Genomic DNA, 19866 nt, shown 5'->3' with positions numbered 1-19866 from the left:
TTAAAAGGAACCCAAGGGAGAACTTTTACACGCAGAGGGTGGTGCTGTTTGGAATAAGCTACCAGAGGAGGTAGTGGAGGCTGGTACAATTTCAACATTTAGAAAAGCAGCTGGATGGGTAAAGGAATAGTAAGTTCTAGAGGGATATGGATGAAATGCTAACAGATAGGACCAGATTAATTTTGGAGACCTGGTCGGCATGGACGAGTTAGACTGAAGGCTCTGTTTCTGTGCTGTATATCTGACTAGAAATTAAAGCTACAGTTCAACAAAGATGTTGAAGAAAACAGGTCGAGTGTATTGTAAATGGTTTCATGTTAGGATTATTGGGAGTGCATTTTACGATGGGTTTCAAAATTGTTAAATTTGTGTTCCATGTATGTAGTTGGTTTATATATTTTACCTTCATTTCTTTTTAAACAATAAACTGGTTTTATTCTTAAACCTAAAACTCCAGCATTGCCTGCTTATATTTCAGTGAAAGACTACCCTGTTAAATTCAAAGAAAAAGATGATCTATCAAGCCAAAATGCAATCCATTATTTGACGAGATTACTGCTGGGATCATAATACTATGATCGGTGTTGCTTGCTTATTCTCACCCCACTCCTGCTACCCCATGGTCATTTTCATATGCTTAGAGCTAAAATCCCATGATTCTGCTCATAGCCCAGAGGTTATTAGCCAGGAACAAGCAGCCGTATCCAGCCGAGCTCCTGGGCCCCACAGCCAGGTACGACAGGTAGAACACCAGGTCCAGCCTGTGCCCCTCACTGGGCCCCAGGCCCTGGCCTTGCCACTGGAGCTTGAGTGCCGCGTTCTCGCCATCCAGTCACGTCAGGTGGGGAGGGGGTGGGTAGGGTTAGTTAGGAAGAGATGTGTTTTTTCCATATTTCAGTTACCTTGGATTTTACCGGAGTGGAGTGTTGGTAGGTCATTCTGGGTAGTACTTCCATCTTGCTCTTCCTTTTGAAATCCATCTGGCTCAACAGAAAGGTCCAAATCTTCATCTTGTACTCCAATAGTTGGGGCCGGTAAAGGTTCATGCTCGAGTCGCAATATTAAGTCACCTCTGACTTCTGGTAGTGGTAACAGTAGTAGTAGGTTAATAAAAAGAAATCATGCCGTGATTACAAAGAAGATTAATAACACGACACCAAACTCAGCACTTAAAACTTGCAGTCAGCATTCAACGGATACATGGGCATACTTTGTTCCTTTTGAAACAGGCAGTATTTTAATTGTAAAAATAAAACAGTTGTGCAGTTAGCACCAACCTTCTCCCATAACCTTTGACCAGCAGACAGCATAACAAAAGATGGGGACAGTAAGAAGGCTGGACCTCACTGGAAACATGGTCTCTGCTGCACCACCTAAGTAAAACATTGAAGAGGTAACCATGCAGGATCCAAAAAACTGCCCTCAATTTAATACATGGAGCAGAGTTAACTATTTCAGATGAAATTTCTGCCCTTTCCATTGCAATATAGAGAGGAAATAGTGAGGGAATCCCAGCATCTCAGCCTTGCAAAATGGCAAGAGTCAGTTTGGCTGTCGAGGCAAACCACAGCCAAGGCCACTCCACTGAAGATGGTCAAGGTCTTCGGTGAATATGCCTACATGGGTGTGTGGGGGCAAGTTCAACAATGTCATGTTGTGGTTGCAAGGCAGTTTGGGGAAGTGGAGGGTGAACATCCAGAGATCACAGTCCATCTCCAGATTACTCCCAGTGTCAAGTCGTGAGCTAGAATAGAAGGAAAAATAGGAGTAAATAAGTGGCTGGATGACTGGTGCACGCGTAAGAGTATTAGATTGCTGGTGTATTGGGACTATTTGTTTTTGATCTGGGGTAGACAGCATTAGAGGCTGAGGGCTCACCTCAGGTTTAAAATCACGAAAGGCATGGAAGGGGTGAATAGCTGAGGTCTTTTTGCTCCAGGACCTGATCAGATGTACCTTCGAACTCTGTGGGAAGCTTGGGAAGTGATTCCTGGGTCTCTTGCTGAGATATTTGTATCATTGATAGTCACCCCTATCAGTATCAGTGAGGTGCCAGAAGACTGGAGGTTGGCTAACATGGTGCCACTTGTTTAAGATAGATTCTAAGGACAAGCCAGGGAACTATAGACAGGTGAGCCTGACATCGGTGGTGGGCAAGTCGTTGGAGGAGAAAGTGAGGACTGCAGATGCTGGAGATCAGAGCTGAAAATGTGTTGCTGGAAAAGTGCAGCAGGTCAGGCAGCATCCAAGGAGCAGGAGAATCGACGTTTCGGGCATGAGCCCTTCTTCAAGAATGAGGAGCGTGTGCCAAGCAGACTAAGATAAAAAGGTAGGGAGGAGGGACTTGGGGTGGGGTGTTGGAAATGCGATAGTTGGAACAAGGGTGATAGGCTGGAGTGGCGGGGGGGGGGGCAGAGAAGTCAGGAAGAAGATTGAAGGTTAGGAAGGTAGTGGTGAGTTCGAGGATTGGGACTGAGACAAGGTCGAGGGAGGGGAAATGAGGAAACTGGAGAAGTCAGAGTTCATCCCTTGTGTTTGGAGGGTTCCTAGGCAGAAGATGAGACACTCTTCCTCTAGCCATCGTGTTACTATGGTCCGGCGATGGAGAAATCCAAGGACCTGCATGCCCCTGGAGGAGTGGGAGGGGGAGTTGAAGTGTCGAGCCACGGGGTGGTTGGGTTGGTTGGTCCTGGTGTCCCAGAGGTGTTCTCTGAAACGTTCTGCAAGAAGGCGGCCTGTCTCCCCAATATAGAGGAGGCCACATCGGTTGCAGCGGATGCACTAAATGATGTGTATGGAGGTGCAGGTGAATTTGTGGTGGATATGGATCCCTTGGGGCCTTGGAGGGAAGTAAGTGAGGGGGAGGTATGGGTGCAAGTTTTGCATTTCTTGCGGTTGCAGGGGAAGGGGAAGGGACAATCTATATCAGCATAGATTTACTAACGAAAGGTCATGATTGACAAGTCTTGATATTTGCTGAGGTAACCAGCAGTGTCGATGAGGAATGAATTTGATGCGACCCACATGGACTTTGCAAGAATTTTGATCAGGTCTGTTGTGGCAAACTAGTCAAGAAAACAAAGAGACCATGGGATCCAAGGCAAAATGGTACATTGGATCCAAAATTGGTTATAAGAAACAAAACGTAGAGTGTGATGATAGAACAATGTTTTCGTGACTGAAAGTTCGAGTTCTGCAGGATCGTTTGTGGTACACATTATATTTTTAAGTCTGAATTGTTAGAGGCCAAAATCAAGATCCACATGAATGACATGAAAATCAGTAGGGTGGTAAATAGTGAAGAGGATAGCCATAAAGCTGCAAGGAAGATAGCAACACAGAGTGGTCAGGTGGGCAGAGCTGTGGTAAATGAAATTCCATCTGGAAAACGTGAAGTAATGCAGCTGCAGAGGGCTAACAAAGCAAGGGATTTACACTACGGTCAGACCCTGGAGATTACTGAAGATCAGAGTGACTTTGGCAAGCATATCCATTGGTGCCTGAAGAGCATAGTGGTTAAGGGAGCCCTTCAGCAATTTGTTTTTATTTCAGATCACCACCATTCTTCATTTTATTTTCCCAATAAGCTGTGTCAGACAGAGGGTCAATGACTATCAGTGCACAGACACCATTTGCAACATTACACTTTTGTTCAATAGGTTGCTGCTACACACTGACCTCTGAATAGAAGGGAAAAAATAACGGGAATATTGATCTAAAGAATGATTAAATATTGGATAGGTGATATTGTTTTCCTTAGAGCAGTGATAATTGAGAATGTACCTGATAAAGATGATGATGGTTGAGGATTTGTTTTTGCATTAGTTGAGGAGTTAATGCCCAGGGCTATAGATTTAAGCTAAAAGGTAGAAGACAAAGAAGAGAGAGTTGAAGAGGCATTTTTCCAGTGAGAGGGTGAAGACAGGAGATCACTGTCTGAGAAAACAAAAGGTAGTGGAGTCAGAAACTTTTAAGTTTAGGCGATATTACTTTATATTGTCATAACACCCAAAGGCTTTGAGCCAGCTAGAAAATGGGATTAGAGTAGTCAATCTTTGTTGACCTCAAAAGGGCCCAATGGTCTCCATCTGGCTGTAAACATGTGGCTATGAGAAATATTTCAACATCTACGCAAGTAGTCTTTACATAACTATATTTCACAACATCTTGCAAGTCAAATTCCAGCAAAGAGGGTTTCTGAAAATTTCCACATTAAAGAAGTTTTTAACCAAAAGAATGTACATTATAATCTTGGTCTTACTTTGATCACCAGCGTACATATCCTCAAAAGCAAATTCCATCTCTCTCTGCTGATCCTCTTTTGCTTGCACAAGTCTATATGGTGGCTCAAACAATTGGGGTGGCATCCGGGGTACAGTCTGCCTTCGACGTGCCAGATCAGCTTGTTGCATTTCTTCAAGTTCCTTCACCAGTTTCTTTTTGTCCTGGAGGTAAAGGTATTAAAATATTTAACATGTATCAAAGGCTTATATAGCACAAAGAAAACTGACACCAGAAATTCATTTATAGCACAGGGATCTCACGGTTTCTATTGAGGGAAATCTTTCTCAAACTATACAGTTGCCTTTTTCCATAAATCAACATACTATTTTTTTTCATTTGTGAAAAGAACTGGAAAGGATTAACTCATTTCCACAAGACGTTTTTTTTGAACTAGAATAAAATGCAAGCACAGCCAAAGAACAGCAGATATAAAGAGACAGAAGGATTGGAACAAACAAAACCTCAACAGCACAAGCAAGGCCAGAAAAAATGTGGGAAATGTTTGAAGGGACCAAGAGGTAGTCCAAACTGTTCAATCATTAAGGTGCAAGAGGTCAATGGCTAAAGAACAATGTCTGTTACATGTCTTGTATTAGTTTACATGGCTCATGCAGGACATCAGTTTGACATGCAATTTTAAATAGTCAAGACTACAACTGGGTTAAACAATATTTCAATCTGGCTTAAGGCGTGTGTAAAGGATGAACATTCGCGGCTTTTGAGAATACTGCTTTAGTGCTCAAGATTGGCTCTCCCTGTGTACACTAATCAACATCATTATTTGTACCCAGTTACTTGGTCGTTTGTCAAGTTTCACTCCAACAAATTCAAATGATAAGTCAAAGAAGGAAGGGAGATTACAAATTGGAGATCTCACTTTTAAAAAAAAACAAAATGCAAAGCTGTGAAATATACTTCTTGACAGAAATAGACTATACAGTAAGTAACAACAAATGTGGCACTGATGTAAGAGCAAGGAGGTCAATTTTGATCTGTAGAAGACTTTGGCTAGGCCATAGCAGGAACACTGAACTGGAGAGGGTGCAGAGGAGGTTCACTGAAATGGAGTTTTTCAGCTAAGGAGAGAGAGACTGGATAAGCTTGGTTTTATTTGGAGTGGAGAAGGTAGAGGATGATCCTAGAAGAGTGATGCAAGATTATGAGGGGCATGGAAAACAGCTGTTCCCCTTAGTTGAGAGGTCAATAACAAGGGAGCATAATTTTAGTTTTAAAGTGAAAGAGAAGAGATTTAGAGGGGATTGGAAGAAAAACCTTTTCATTAACAGTGGTTCAAAGTTTGGGAGAAGATTTGTAGCTCGGGTGCTTGTTGTTGTGGTTCTGTTCGCCGAGCTGGGGGATTTTGTTGCAAACGTTTCGTCCCCTTTCTAGGAGACATCCTCAGTGCTTGGGAGCCTCCTGTGAAGCGCTTCTGTCACGTTTCCTTTGGCATTTATAGTGGCTTGTCTCTGCCGCTTCCAGACAACGGAACGAGGACATGCCGCAACCCAAAGGACTAGCCACACCACCATACATCAGGAGCATTTCCGAACTGACAGCCAGACTGTTGCGACCACTAGGACTCATAACAGCACACAAACCAACAGCCACTCTCAGACAACAACTCACCAGGACAAAGGACCCGATACCCAACATGAGCAAAATCCCATGCAAGGACTGCACAAAACACTACAAAGGACAAACAGGAAGACAGCTAACAACCCACATCAATGAACACCAACTAGCCACGAAACGACACGACCAGCTATCCTTAGTAACCACACATGCAGATGACAAACAACATGAATTCGACTGGGACAACACTACTATTATAGGGCAAGCCAAACAGAGAAGAGCCAGGGAATTCCTAGAGGCATGGCACTCATCCACTGATTCTATTAACAAACACATCGACCTGGATCCAATATACCGGCCACTGCAGCGGACAGCAACTGACAACCGGAAGCGACAGAGACAAGCCACTATAAATGCCGGAGGAAACATCACAGAAGCGCTTCACAGGAGGCTCCCAAGCACGGAGGGTGTCACCTAGAAAGGGGACGAAACGTTTGCAACAAAAACTCCCAGCTCGGCGAACAGAACCACAACATTAACAGTGGTGTTGTAGTGGAGACAGGAAGCCACAATCTTTCTAAAATAGAGTACTTGGACAAGCAGTTGAAGTGTCATAACATTCATATGGCATATTGTGAGAAAGTGAGACTATATTTTTGATAGTATAGATCTGATAAGCAGACAGGATAGCTAGTACAGAATATCTATCAATTTCACAAGAGGTGGACAACTCTCAGATTGTAAATCTCAACAGGCCACACCAAAACAAAAAAAAAAGGTGTGCTGACTGCAAATCTAAAGCTATTGAACAAAGATTCAAGTACATCTTGATGAAACAGGTGTTGGACAAAATGAATATGCCAGTGGGTTTCTACAGATGTTTTAGAGTCACTTAACTTCCACCAGGCAATTACCCTGCATCTGCAACCCCCAACTCATCTTTTAACTTGTGACTCAAAATCTAAGTGATTGGGAAGCAAGTCTTATAGCTTGCCAGGAAAGAAAAAGAATTAAATAAGATTCAGCTCTTGGCTAACTAAAGAACAGACTCCTCAAATACTCATTCTCCACCCATTAAAGATCTTCCAACAACACACACCACGAAGAGACACAGCACCTGACCCTACCCCTAATTATTCAATGAGCCAACTTGGCCATACCAAAACTTTACTGAAACATATTTCTATTATTCTCATCATCACCTACTAACTTCTGCCCAATTGACTTCTTCACTTGCTTGTAGAGCCCTCACCAAATTGGCACCCTCATCACCTCTGCCCCAGTAAAAAAAACCCTTGCTCCACTCACCTTGACCCACCCACCCTCATGTGTTTCCTTCCACACCCTATCACCCTCAAATCAAACCCCCATCAACCTGCTGCTCTAACAACTTGCATGCCACTAAACTGCCACCCTCAAGATTCCTCCAAACATCTCAACCAACCCCCAGGACTCTTGCCCACCACCACCCCACCCCCTCTCCAAAGCTGTATTTAAAAAGGTCTTCTCCCACCTTGAGCAACCTACTCAATCCACTCTGCTCAGCATATCCAATGACAGGGGGTCAGATACCAATCCCTCAAATGCTTGACCAACACACTCAGCCTGCGTATCTGTCAACACAAACAAAATTCCCTCAGACCTTTATACAATGATCATCTGCACTGTGGTCACCCCAACTTCCTCCCAAGAACTACACAGCTTGTCCCCACACATGTACCTCCAAACAGCCTCCTTCACACACCATCACAACAGTCAATTAAGCACAACACCCCCTCCAACTAGTTCCCAACTGTAGAGTCTTGTGCATAACAATTTCTAATGGGTGTGTTAGTGCCATAATCAGACAAATCAACACCCAAACAGAACTGTACCCATCATGAATTTTAGCCTGATAAGAGATCACATATTAACCAACGCTAAACGCCAAAATATCTGGCCAAACTTACAAACGTTACCATGCTCTTTCACCTACTTTCCTGCTATTTGTTTCTCCTCTTTCAATCAAGCAAACACAGATTAGACAGTAGAGAGTCATAGAGATGCACAGCATGGAAACAGACCCTTCAGTCCAACCAGTCTATGCCAAAATAGCAATTCCCCAATCTGATTCAAAGATTAGTAATGGGTTGTATTATCCATTCTTTGAACACTTACTGAATTCATGGAAAGTAGTTGGAGTACCTGTATTAAATGAACTAACTGGAGAGCGTAGCTGCCTCGCAATCTAGCTTTCTCCAACTGCTCCAGCCTCTCCATCTCAGCTTCTTGTTGCAAATCCTCCAAGTGCTTTGCTTCCTCTTGAGCAGTCTGTTGGGCACTAATCTGTTGAAAGGGAATTTAAACAACAGTAAAAAGTGTGAAGTAAAGGTTGTGAATATATTCCAAGACCAACCAGACGTCAGAATATCTCGTAATAAGCTACTTCACCTAACCTATTCAGGTTGTTTAATCCAGTATATATTAAAAAGGTGGGTCAGAAACTTAGAAATATCACCCATTATAGTTCAATAGAAAGAGACACTTAGAAATCCCAAAGTTTGTTTGGATTACTGCCAAATAAAATAGCTTCTACAAAAGACTAGAATTGCTACAACCAATTGTTGTAGAAGGCAGTAAGGCAAGAACTATTCTCACGGTCATACCAAATGTCAAGGTTTTTATTTAAAAGAGCAGTTATCTAATCGACCTGGTTTTCAATCCAAAGTTAAGAGATAGAATGGACCAGGCTTCTGTACTAGCCAAGAACTATTATATATTACTAATAATGGCACAAATGCTACAAGTAAACATATGATTGGCATGTAACAACAAAACGTGTAACCCCCTCAAGTCCTCCTTACATATGTACACACCAAAAAAACGTTACTGTCAGATTTAGAAAAACTGAAGAATAGTTCAGTCATCTCAGCATCCCAATTCCAATGCTGGGGTGATCTTTTTTGGCTACCAGACCCCTTGATGGTTTGATGTCTTTTCCTGGATGCTTCCATTGGTTTGTTAAAAAAAAAGGTAACTGATTCACTTGGAAAATGTCACCGATTTACCAATTCAAAAGTCACAGCTCACAGCCATCACTGCACAAAAAAAAAATTGGTTTTCTTCAGGTTTAGACAGAGTTTTGACTTCAAGAACAGACAGCTTCTTGGGTTGGAAAGAGGATGTCACAGCTTTTTATCCCCCAGCTCCAATCACGTGGACTGAGAGGAAGAGAAATTTTTCCAGAGGATGGTGAGCTTGTGGAATTGAACATCACAAAAAGCGGTCAAGGCTACTACATTGTACGATTTCAGGAAGGAATTAGATAGATCATTCGGGGTTACAAGGATCAAAAGGACATATGAAAAGCAGAAACAGGTTATTCAGTTTGATGATCAGCCATGATGTAATACCAGCGCAGCATGGTCAAAAGGCCAGATAGAAACAGAAAACAGAAGCGGGCGTAGGTTTGTCAATGATAACTGTCACTAGTCCAAAATGAATCAATTGTTTTTGTCAGGTCTATCAACCAGCAGAAAAAGATTTATATAAAGAAGTGGTGGTTACTGACTTACTACAACTCATGCCTTTTTTTTGGGATGGGGATGTAGAGGAGGGGAAAGAGACTGGGTGGGATAACCAGGGTGAAGGGATCTTCAAGGTGACTGAAGTCTAAACAAGATTAAAACTAAAAGATGCCTCAAATATCCAAAGAATAAACTTTTCTAAAACACGAGTGAAAAAAACGATTAGAACTAAATGGAGAGATAAACTGCAATTAAAAGAAGACTTAACATGGGTGGGGAACAATGGCCAAAATGAAAAGCAATCTGCAGGTATTACTACATGTGATCTCGCTTCTCAGAATAAGGTTCACTAAAATATGGCTATGGACAGACAATCAGATCAAACAGACATTGTAGAACATCTACTTAGAAATAAAAAGGAAAAAGGAGTAAGGTGGGTTGTCTATATTCAAGGGAAAAGAAAAGTCAGTCAAATGTGTGGAAAAAAAAAAGTTGATTTTAAGAATAAAAATTCAGGGAAGCAAAATGAACAATGTTTGACATGGATGCAAAATTGTAGCATTGTTTTTCATTGAGTTGGACCCAATGTGAGGAATTAAAGTTATATGCTTACATACAACTTATTTGAATGCATTCATTTACTAAATACTTTCAGCAAGGAATGAGTAAAAAAAACAATGAAGTCACAGTTGTGGTTGCTTTTATGGCATTGACAAGGCAAGAAACAAAGAAAACATAGTTGGAAGTCATATGGGCAAAGTGTTTTTAAAAGAAAACAATTAAAAAAACAAAAACAAAAGAAAAACATCAATCCACAACACCTGGGTGATTTTAGATTGATCATGGGCTTTTCACACATTAATAGAGTTTAGGCTGTTCAGGACAGTCATGCATTGGGGATCATAGTCAATAAGCAGTAATTCTTGGTGGCTTAATACACAGAAGACCAAACACCAAAACAAAAACAGTAAAGGGATCTAGGCTCGATTCTAGCCTCAGGTGACTGTGTGTGTGGTTTGCAGATTCTCTCTGTATGCGTGGGTTTCCTCTGGAAGCTCTGGTCTCCTCTCACAATCCCAAGACGTGCAGGTTAGGTGAATTAGCCATGCTAGAGTGCCAATAGTGTTCAGGGATGTTTAGGTTAGGTGCATTAGTCAGGGGAAATGTAGAGTAATAGGATAAGGGAAAATGGTCTGGGTGGGATACTCTTTGTAATGTCGGTGTGGACTTGTAGGGCCAAATGGCAGTTTCAATACTGAAGGGATTCTATGATGAAGGTTACCTCAGAGTACAACAGAATCCTGATCAGATGGGCCAATGGGGCAAGGAGTGGAAGATGGAGTTTAATTTAGATAAATGTGAAGTACTACATTTTGGAAAGGCAAATCAGAGCAGGACCTATACACTTAATGGTAAGGTCCTGGGGAGTGTTGCTGAACAAAGAGACACCTGAGTGCAGGTTCACGGTTCCTTGAATTTAGAGTAGCAGGTAGACAGGATTCTGAAGGTAGTGTTTGGCATTCTTGCCTTCATTGGTCAGTGCATTCAGTATAGGAGTTGGGAAGTCATGCTGCAGCTGCACAGAACATTGGTTAGGCCACTTTTGGAATATTGTGTACAATTCTGGTCTCCCTACTATAGGAAGGATAAACTTGAGAGGGCTCAGATGGGATCTAAAGGATATTACCAGGGTTGGAGGGTTTGAGCAACACAGTGTGCTGCAGCTATTTCTCTAGAGTTTTGGAGGCTGAACGGTGAGTTCATAAAATCATGATTGTCTATTCACCCTAAGTATTCTCCCCATGAAAGCAGAATCCAAAACTAGAGGGTATAGGTTTAAGATAGAGGGGAAAAGATTTAGAAGGGACCCAAGGGGCAACATTTTCACGCAGAGTCTAGTGAGTGTATGGAATGAGCTGCCAGAGGAAGTGGTGGAGGTTATCATTAATTTTTTAAATACCAGATGACTTTTACTGAATCTAACTTCCCCCACCTGCTTTTGCAGGTTTCGAATCCAGGTCCTTGGAACAATACCCAAAGCTCTGGATTAATAGCATCACAATAAATACCACTAGGCATAGCCTCAGTAGTCAATTGAGGGTGGGAGTGAGAAAGGTCTCTGCCGGTAGGTTCTATTTAAGTTATTATTTTAAAGTTACTTTTGCTGTAAACCAGTGATGTGTATACCTCCTGCATTACACTTCTATTACTTTGTGGGCATTTTTACACTGATTACATAGACCTCTTGATCAACCAGAACATTTTAATAACTGACACACACTTACTTCCATAGGATGCCAGTTAATAAATGTTTACTGTATTAATAAGGAATGAAAACATTGAAAATGATACAAAAAAGTTTCAAAAGGATGATATCAGGAAATACAGCAGTTGCATTCATCTGGAAAGGAGCAGCATGCAATATTTCTTCTCTTGTGCAACGAGAAAACTTAGGGATGACCAAAGCAAATTGTAAATTAGGGCGAGATTTTGATAGCATGGACACAGGAAATGTTTTCAAAATGGGTAAAGCAAAACGAGGAAATCATTAAATCTAATCTAGTTGTTATCTAGGAATCAAAGAAGAAATCCAAAAGAAACTCCAATAAGAAACTGCAGTGATAACTTACCATGGAGTGGTTCAGGAAATTCTATACGTAACTTTTAAGAGGAGATTGAGTAAGCATTTCAAAGAGAAGAGGATATATAGAGATGTAGTTATAGATTTAAATGAGGAATGATGAGAGAATGCTCAAGTGAAGAAACACCAGCATGGGTTAGTCTCTTATCTACATAATTAATAAGCTATTTATTTGTTTTCAAATACCTGTGGTGTGTCACTTTCTCTGTCCACAAAAGGTTCAGGCAGATGGTAGCGTGTCTCAGAGAAGCTGTCAATGTCATACATTTTCACTGCTGGATATTTTTGGACTTCAAGGTCCTATCATTTAAAAGAAAAAGTGGTTTCCAGAAAAAATTTATGACATTATTGGAATTAGATTTCTTCAGAAACATGCATATTATACAAATTAATTTTACATAAAATGAGTTTGCTTTGCACCACCTTTAACAACAGCAATATTAGCTACCATTAACAAATAATCTTCTGACCAAGTTCAAAGAAACATCCATATTTCCAGTGCAAATATTTTTTAGGTTCAGTTCAAACAAGCCAAAGTTTGGGACAAAATGCAACAGTAATAAAACCAACATCAAGGATATTTTTAAAATACTGTGCAATCTTAATCCTCAAACTGAACAACTTATCGGCTTTGGTTGGTCATCTTCCTTATCACAAATCTCTCTAGTTCTCCCACTCAGTCCTCTCACATTTTAAAAAATTAAATACTTATGACTTGACTCTGTCATTATGCATAAATCAAGTTTGTATGAAGATGGCAGCGTTCCTTGCAACTTCATAGTTCATTCTCATTTCATTTGAGCGAATTCCAAGGACAAATAAACAAACTTTAACATTAACTAACTTCTCAGTTTCCTAGCTGAATAAATTATTGCCTTGCTTTACAAAAGAGAGCAAACTATGCCTACCCTTTTGGGGCAACAATCAAAGCATTTCAGCAACTGGTAGAATGTTGGGTAATTTGAGTGGAAAGAGTGCAAAACTATAATCACGTGACATTGAAGATAAAAAGGAAGAGGGTCAAGAATTACTTAAATCTTAAAACACTATTGCATGACAAGTTGACATCAGCATCTAAAGAACTTGGTTGTTTATTTGACCATCTTCAGGAACGTAAACAAAATAGGCATGTTAGTTCATGAAGGAAACTGATTTTAACTCTCTTCTATAAATGAAGATCAGCTAACTCAAGGTTTAAATCATAAATCGCAGTATGACTGAGCAAAGACTGCTGGCAGTTTGGCAAGGAGAAACAGGGGTCTCTTTGCTTTACTTAAAACAAAAACTTTTCCACTTTCAGAATAGAGTCATACACTCACCCTTTGGTAGGTGGAGATAACGAATGAGTCAGAGGAATTAACTCTACTTTCTCTGCTGTATTTTCCAATTTACAGTATCTAGTCCAAAGATTACCTTATGGTATAGCAAGGAAGCTTGACTAAGCAGAATGCCCAGTTTGTACCATGGAGGGTAAGGGATACTTCGTGCGAATAGACAAGCTCAGAGCTCAAAGTTGTAAAGATTAAAAGGACGTTAGCAGGGTTGAAGAGTTTGAGCTATAGGGAGAGACTGAATAGAATGGAATGTCAGAGACTGAGGGGTGAACTTACACAGGTTTAAAAAGTCATGAGGGGCATGGATAGGGTAAATAGACATATTTTCCCTATGATAGCAGACTCCAAAACTACCATGATAGGTTGAAAGGTAAGAGGGGAAACATTTAAAAGGGTCCTAAAGGTCAACATTTTCCACACAGAGCAAGAAGCATATAAGGAGTAAGTTACCAGAGGACGCGATAGAGATTAATACAATTACAACATTTAAAAGACATCTGGATGGGTATATGAATAGGAAGGAAGGATTTAGAGACATATGGGCCAAATGCTGGCAAATGGGACTAAATGGATGAGTTGGACCAAAGGGTCAGCATGGATGAGTTGGACCAAAGGGTCTGTTTCCATGCTATACATCTTTATGACACTAATCACTAAGTGCAACAAGAGCCAAGCCCATGACACTGCATATGGCTAAGCTGCCCGGGGTGGGGAGAGAGAACAGAGGTCCCTGGCTAAGCGAAGGTAGTAGAAATAGAGAAATTAAGGCATACCACATTGCAATGGCCAGTGACAAACTGGAAGATTGGGAAAACTTTCAAAGATCAAAAATTTACTAAAAAGACCAAATCAGGAAATAAAACTGGTGCAAAATATAAAAAAGTAGATTGCAAATGCATCTAAGTATATACAAAGGGAAAATAACTGGCCTGGCATACAGAAAGTACCTGGAGAGCTTTCTTCAAAAAGAACTCAAGGAGCAGGAGCAGACAATGGCAGGAGCTGCACCATCATTTGACACAATCTTTACTGAGATCGCAAACTCAACTTTCCTGCATGCTCCCCATAACCCTTCAACCCATTACTAACTTAAAAAAAATCAATCTTACAGCTCCTTAAATTTACTCAATGTCCCATCATCCACTGGACTCAGGGCAGTGAATTCCACAGATTCATGATCCTCTGGAGAGAAGTAAATTGGTCTTCGTCTCTGATCAGCTACTCCTTGCCCTAAAGCCGACCTTCTGTTCCAGATTGCCTCCCTGTTAGATTAGTTTTTATTCCTCTGATAATTGTAATTCTCTGAATTTTGTGCATCCAATGGACAGGAGAAGTAACATCAAATAAGAATGCAAATCCAAACTAAAACAAGGCGATATTGTTTTTTTTTAAAAAAAAAGTACTTACAGCTAGTGGGTTTGGTGGAGGTGGTGGAAGTTGTGCAATCTTTAATGCTCTTTTCTTCTCAATGAGTAGGGCCCTTTTGCGTGTTTTGATATACCTGCATGGTATGGAAAAATATTAAACCTTGCAAAATATGCAATTAGAAAGATGTGATGGCAGCAGAATAATGCTTAATGTTTAAAATTTGCTGCTAAGTCATAACAGTTTTTTTTTAATCTAAAAAATTTGACTTTGATTTATCACTGGGAAAGGTAAATTCTTATAGAGGTGCTGTCTGAAATAAATTACTAGAGGCGGTTTAACAGAGGGTCATCTACGCCTTGGCAAGAACAAGATCAAGAAGGTGGGACATTCAAAGTGGCCTCAGCCAGTACATGAATGCAACCTGCACTGCTGGAGATACTCTGCATTACAAGTCAGCCTTCCAGGAAATTTAACGGACACCTCCCCCACCATAGTAACAGAATTTAGAGTTGATAATAAAATGTAGAGATGAAATTGGCATTTGGGTAATGATCTGTTGGGTCATATGAACTGCAGAATGGCAAATATAGCATTTAACAAAGCTGGAGTTTAGAATGTTGCTAATATAAGTGCGTTAGTGGATGCAGTATTCTTGAGTTTTCAGAAGCTTTTCATGCATTTTGGGAAACCAAATCTTAGCAGGACTTATACATTTAATGGTAAGATCCTAGGAAGTGTTGCTGAACAAAGAGACCTTGGCGTGCAGGTTCATTGCTCCTTGAAAGTAGAGTCGCAGGTAGATAGGATAGTGAAGGCGGCGTTTGGTATGCTTGCCTTTATTGGTCAGTGTATAGATAACAGGAGTTGGAAGGTCATGTTGCAGGTGTACAGGACACTGGTTAGGCCACGGTTGGAATATTACGTGAAATTCTGATCTCCTTCCTATCGGAAAGATGTTGTGAAACTTGAAAGGGTTCAGAAAAGATTGACAAAGATGTCACCAGGGTTGGAGGATTTGAGCTATAGGGAGAAGCTGAACAGGCTGGGGCTGTTTTCCCTGGAGTGTCGGAGGCTGAGGGGGTGACCTTAGAGGTTTACAAAATTCTGAGGGGCATGGATAGGGTAAATAGGCAAAGTCTTTTCCCTGGGGTCAGTGAGTCCAGAACTAGATGGCATAGGTTTAGGGGGAAGAGGGGAAAGATATAAAAGAGACCTACAGGGCAACTTTTTTCCACACAGAGTGTGGTACATGGAATGATCTGCCAGAGGAAGTGGTAATGGCTGGTACAACTGCAACATTTAAGAGGCATTTGGATGGGTATATAAATAGGAAAGGTTTGGAGGGATATGGGCCGTGGTAGGTGGGACTAGATTGCGTTGGGATATCTGGATGGCATGGACCGAAGACTCTGTTTCCATGCTGTACATCTCTGACGGTTCTCTCTCTAAGAGGTTGGTTAACAAAATTAAAGCATATGGGATAGGAGGCAGCATAGGGGTAAGACCACAAGACTTCATTCTCAATCTTTCACCTCATCAAGTCTAGCCAAATGAGATCATAGCTGATCAATTTCATTTTCTATTGTCCAGTAATCCCTACCCTCAACCCCATGACCATACATATCTTAACTGATTAGGAATGTAGTCTCTCTCAGACTCGAATGTATTTAAATGACCCAGCTTAGAGAAACAGACAAAAGTACTTGGTTGTTGGTGGTGGCCTGGCTTGTGTCTTGTGTAGTTTGAACAAGACTTCCTATCTTTATTCCAAATTAACCATTGAATTTTGGTTCTAGTTGAGATTCAAGGACATGTACTCCCAAATTCCTCTGTTATGTAGCTTTCTGCAATGTTCACCTATTTAGATAATATTGTGCTCCACTATTCTTTCTTCTGACATGCACAAAAGCAGAGGTGTGATGGTATTATCACTGGACAAGAAATCTCTTGTTTTTAATCTGGTTTATTATGCGTGACACCAGACCCACAGTAAATGTGGTTGACCCTTACCTGGAAACAAATGCTGGCCTAGCCAGTGATGTCCACTTCACATGAAAGTAAGTGTCACATTATATTCCATCTTCCAAGTTTTTCTCCGCTCACCCAGCTTGTCTATAGCCCTCTGTAAAGTCTTTATCACACCCTCACTATGTGCCTTCACATCCAGTTGTGTGTCATCCACAAACTTAGCAACAGTACTTTTCGTTGTTTATATAAATATTGTGGATGTCAACATAGTAAGTATACTTGTAAGTTTGCAGATTACACCAAAATTGGAGGTGTAGTGGACAGCGAAGAAGGTTACCTCAGTACAATGGAATTTTGATCAGATGGACCAATGGGCTGAGGAGTGGCAGATGGAGTTTAATTTAGATAAATGCGAAGGTCTGCATTTTGGAACAGCAAATCAGAGCAAGACTAATACACTTAACAGTAAGGTCCTGGGAAGTGTTGCTGAATAGAGACCTTGGAGTACAGGTTCATAATTCCTTGAAAAAAAAAGTTGCAGGTAGATAGGATAGATTAGATTACCTACAATGTGGAAACAGGCCCTTCAGCCCAACAAGTCCACACCGACCCGCCGAAGCACACCCACCCAGACCCATTCCCTTACATTTACCTAACACGAAGGGCAATTTAGCGTGGCCAATTCACCTAACCTGCACATTTTTGGACTGTGGGAGGAAACCGGAGCACCTGGAGAAAACCCACGCAGACACGGGGAGAATGTGCAGTCGCCTGAGGCGGGAAATGAACCCGGGTCTCTGGCGCTGTGAGGCAGCAGTGCTAACCACTGTGTCAGCGTTCCACCCACCGGATAGTTAAGACAGTATTTGGTATGCTTTCCATTATTGGTCAGAGTATAGAGTATAGGAGTTGGTAGGTCACGTTGTGGTTGTACAGGACATGGATTAAGCCACTTTCGGAATATTGCATGCAATTCTGGTCCCCTTCCTGTCGAAAGGATGTTGTGAAACTTGAAAAGGTTCAGAAAGCTTTACAAGGATGTTGCCAGGGTGGGAGGATTTGGGTTATAGGGAGAAGCTGAATGCTGGGACTGTTTTTCATGGAGCATCTCTTCAGAAGAAAATATATCAGACTCAGAACATGAACACAGTTTCTTTCTCCGGGATACTGAAGTGGGAGATGGCACAGGGCAGGGTGACACTAAGCACACGGACATAAAGTTGGCCACTTGACACACAAGATGGCCACCAGAACACAATATGGAGAGCAACGGCAAAGCAAACAGATACTGCCTGGGGCCACCTACATGCCAGCATAATGCACTCACAACCTAGTTGATTAGTTTAAAGGTGGATGGTGAAGAGAATACACATGGAACAGCATACGCTGCCCACCAAAGTGTCTGGGTGCAGCCAACACCTTTGATAGAAATGCTAACTGTCTGATTTGGACTCAATACAAAGAGCTATTGGCCACGGCTGTAGTAATCGTCCTTCTTAGGAAGCTCAGATGTTGAAATTGGCAATGTCTGCGCTGAAACTGACAATGACCACACCAAAACTATCAACAATTCTGCAATGGTTTACAACAAACAATGTTACACTGACCTATTATATAACAAAATATATAAAAGTATCTTGACGTGCTCCAGGTGGAGAGAAGACTTGTAGCTGACCACTGTGCTGTTGGTGTGTCTCTCTCCCCCCAGAGCTCTGGTATTTCCTTGTACACAATCAACTCTGTCATTGAACCCTGACTCTGACTCAGAGGATGGGTGATTTTCCCCACAACAATGCTGGCAGACTTGCTCAGTCTCCCCAGCGCTTTTATTAACTGCAGATTTCCACCATCTAAAATATTTCGCGTTTGCTTGTCTGACAGTCAGGTTCATGGGAAGGTTACTTTGTACAAACGGGAAATTACATTGATTCACACTGAAGCCTTTGTAGACAAGAAGGAACTTCCCAATTCTTTTCATCTTTTCCTTTTAAAAAAAAGGAAGAAAAACATTGAGTTTGCCGATCCATGTTGCATTCCCCATTGCAACACCTTAGCCAGTCCACCTACCTGGTGGAAGAGTTTATAAACCAGGTAAGATTGACAGTTAACAGATTCTGCTGTATTACCATGCCAACTAATCAGCACCTTATGTATAAACTGACACCTACGTTCTGCCCACAAAAATGACACGGAGCTTACAGTTGCCTGCCACTTCATCATAGCACGCTGTTCCCAAGGCAATATCTGTCTCAGGTTTGTTGCAGTGCTTCAGCGAAGCTTAATGCAAGCTGGAAAAACAACATCTCATTTTTCGCTTTGGAACCCTGCAGCCCTCTTAACTCAATTTTTGTACTTGATATGGAGTCATCATTGAACTCAAATCGTCTTTGCCCATTTCTTAGCCCACAACCCAACCACCAGGTTTTATTAATCACAGTCTGCCATTACAAAATACCTATTGTTAACTAACAGCATCCATTAACAGCTATTCATTCTCCCAGCCAGGTATGTTATGGATTCCTTTGTCTGTTCAACTAATCTCTCTTTGCGCTCTATCCCTACCTATAGTTTACTCCTTACCTCCTCCCCATCGTCTGTACATAAACCAACATTTTCCTAGATACCATCAGTTCAGGGGGAAGGATCACCAGACCCAAAATATCAACTTTGATTTCTCTTAACAGATGCTGCCAGCAACTCCTGATTTAAAACAGCATCTGCAGTTCTTTCAGTTTTTACTTCCTTTCTAAAGTTGTTTTCTTACATGTTTGCCATGATGAGTACAACATAAAGAGCTTTGACCTTGGTGTCTTTTGGTAATTTTGTAAAGTACTGTACTGGTAAGCAATTTTTCCATCAAAACCACTGTGCAGCATGCTTCGAGGACGGAACAGCAGTGGTCACAAAGACAAATGTGTTCCCAAGTAGCATCTAGCTTCATTATTCTGCAATATAGACTGGGTATAAGTTGGGAATTTAATCAACCAGTAGGTAGGTAGGACATGTAACAAGCTTGCCCATGAATGGGTGGTAGTGACCTGAAGTGCCTCGAGGAAAATATTTCACAGAAAAAGCACACAGTCTTGTTGGAAAAATGTGCTGCTCAAAATGCAAGTTAACTGTAAGTTAAATCTTTGAACATCTATTGCTGTCCCCGTATTTAAAAATAAAAGGCTGATGAATTGCATTCAAC

General features: G+C 41.2%; 1 protein-coding gene across 1 annotated transcript in view; it reads right to left on the bottom strand.

Moving 5' to 3' along the window:
- cep295 (centrosomal protein 295) overlaps nt 1-19866 on the bottom strand; it is a 188566-nt gene that overhangs the window by 157646 nt on the left and 11054 nt on the right. Inside the window, exons 5-9 of the mRNA XM_060826944.1 lie at nt 14745-14838; nt 12190-12303; nt 8041-8181; nt 4262-4445; nt 903-1079 (exon numbers count right to left, since the gene is read on the bottom strand). Of these exons, the coding sequence (XP_060682927.1) occupies nt 903-1079; nt 4262-4445; nt 8041-8181; nt 12190-12303; nt 14745-14838 (710 nt within the window). The remainder of the gene's footprint in view (nt 1-902; nt 1080-4261; nt 4446-8040; nt 8182-12189; nt 12304-14744; nt 14839-19866) is intronic.

Source organism: Hemiscyllium ocellatum, chromosome 6 (genome assembly GCF_020745735.1).
Source record: "Hemiscyllium ocellatum isolate sHemOce1 chromosome 6, sHemOce1.pat.X.cur, whole genome shotgun sequence".
Taxonomy (NCBI): domain Eukaryota; kingdom Metazoa; phylum Chordata; class Chondrichthyes; order Orectolobiformes; family Hemiscylliidae; genus Hemiscyllium; species Hemiscyllium ocellatum.
Note: the sequence above shows the minus strand (reverse complement) of the source record. Positions and strands in the feature narration are given on the sequence as shown.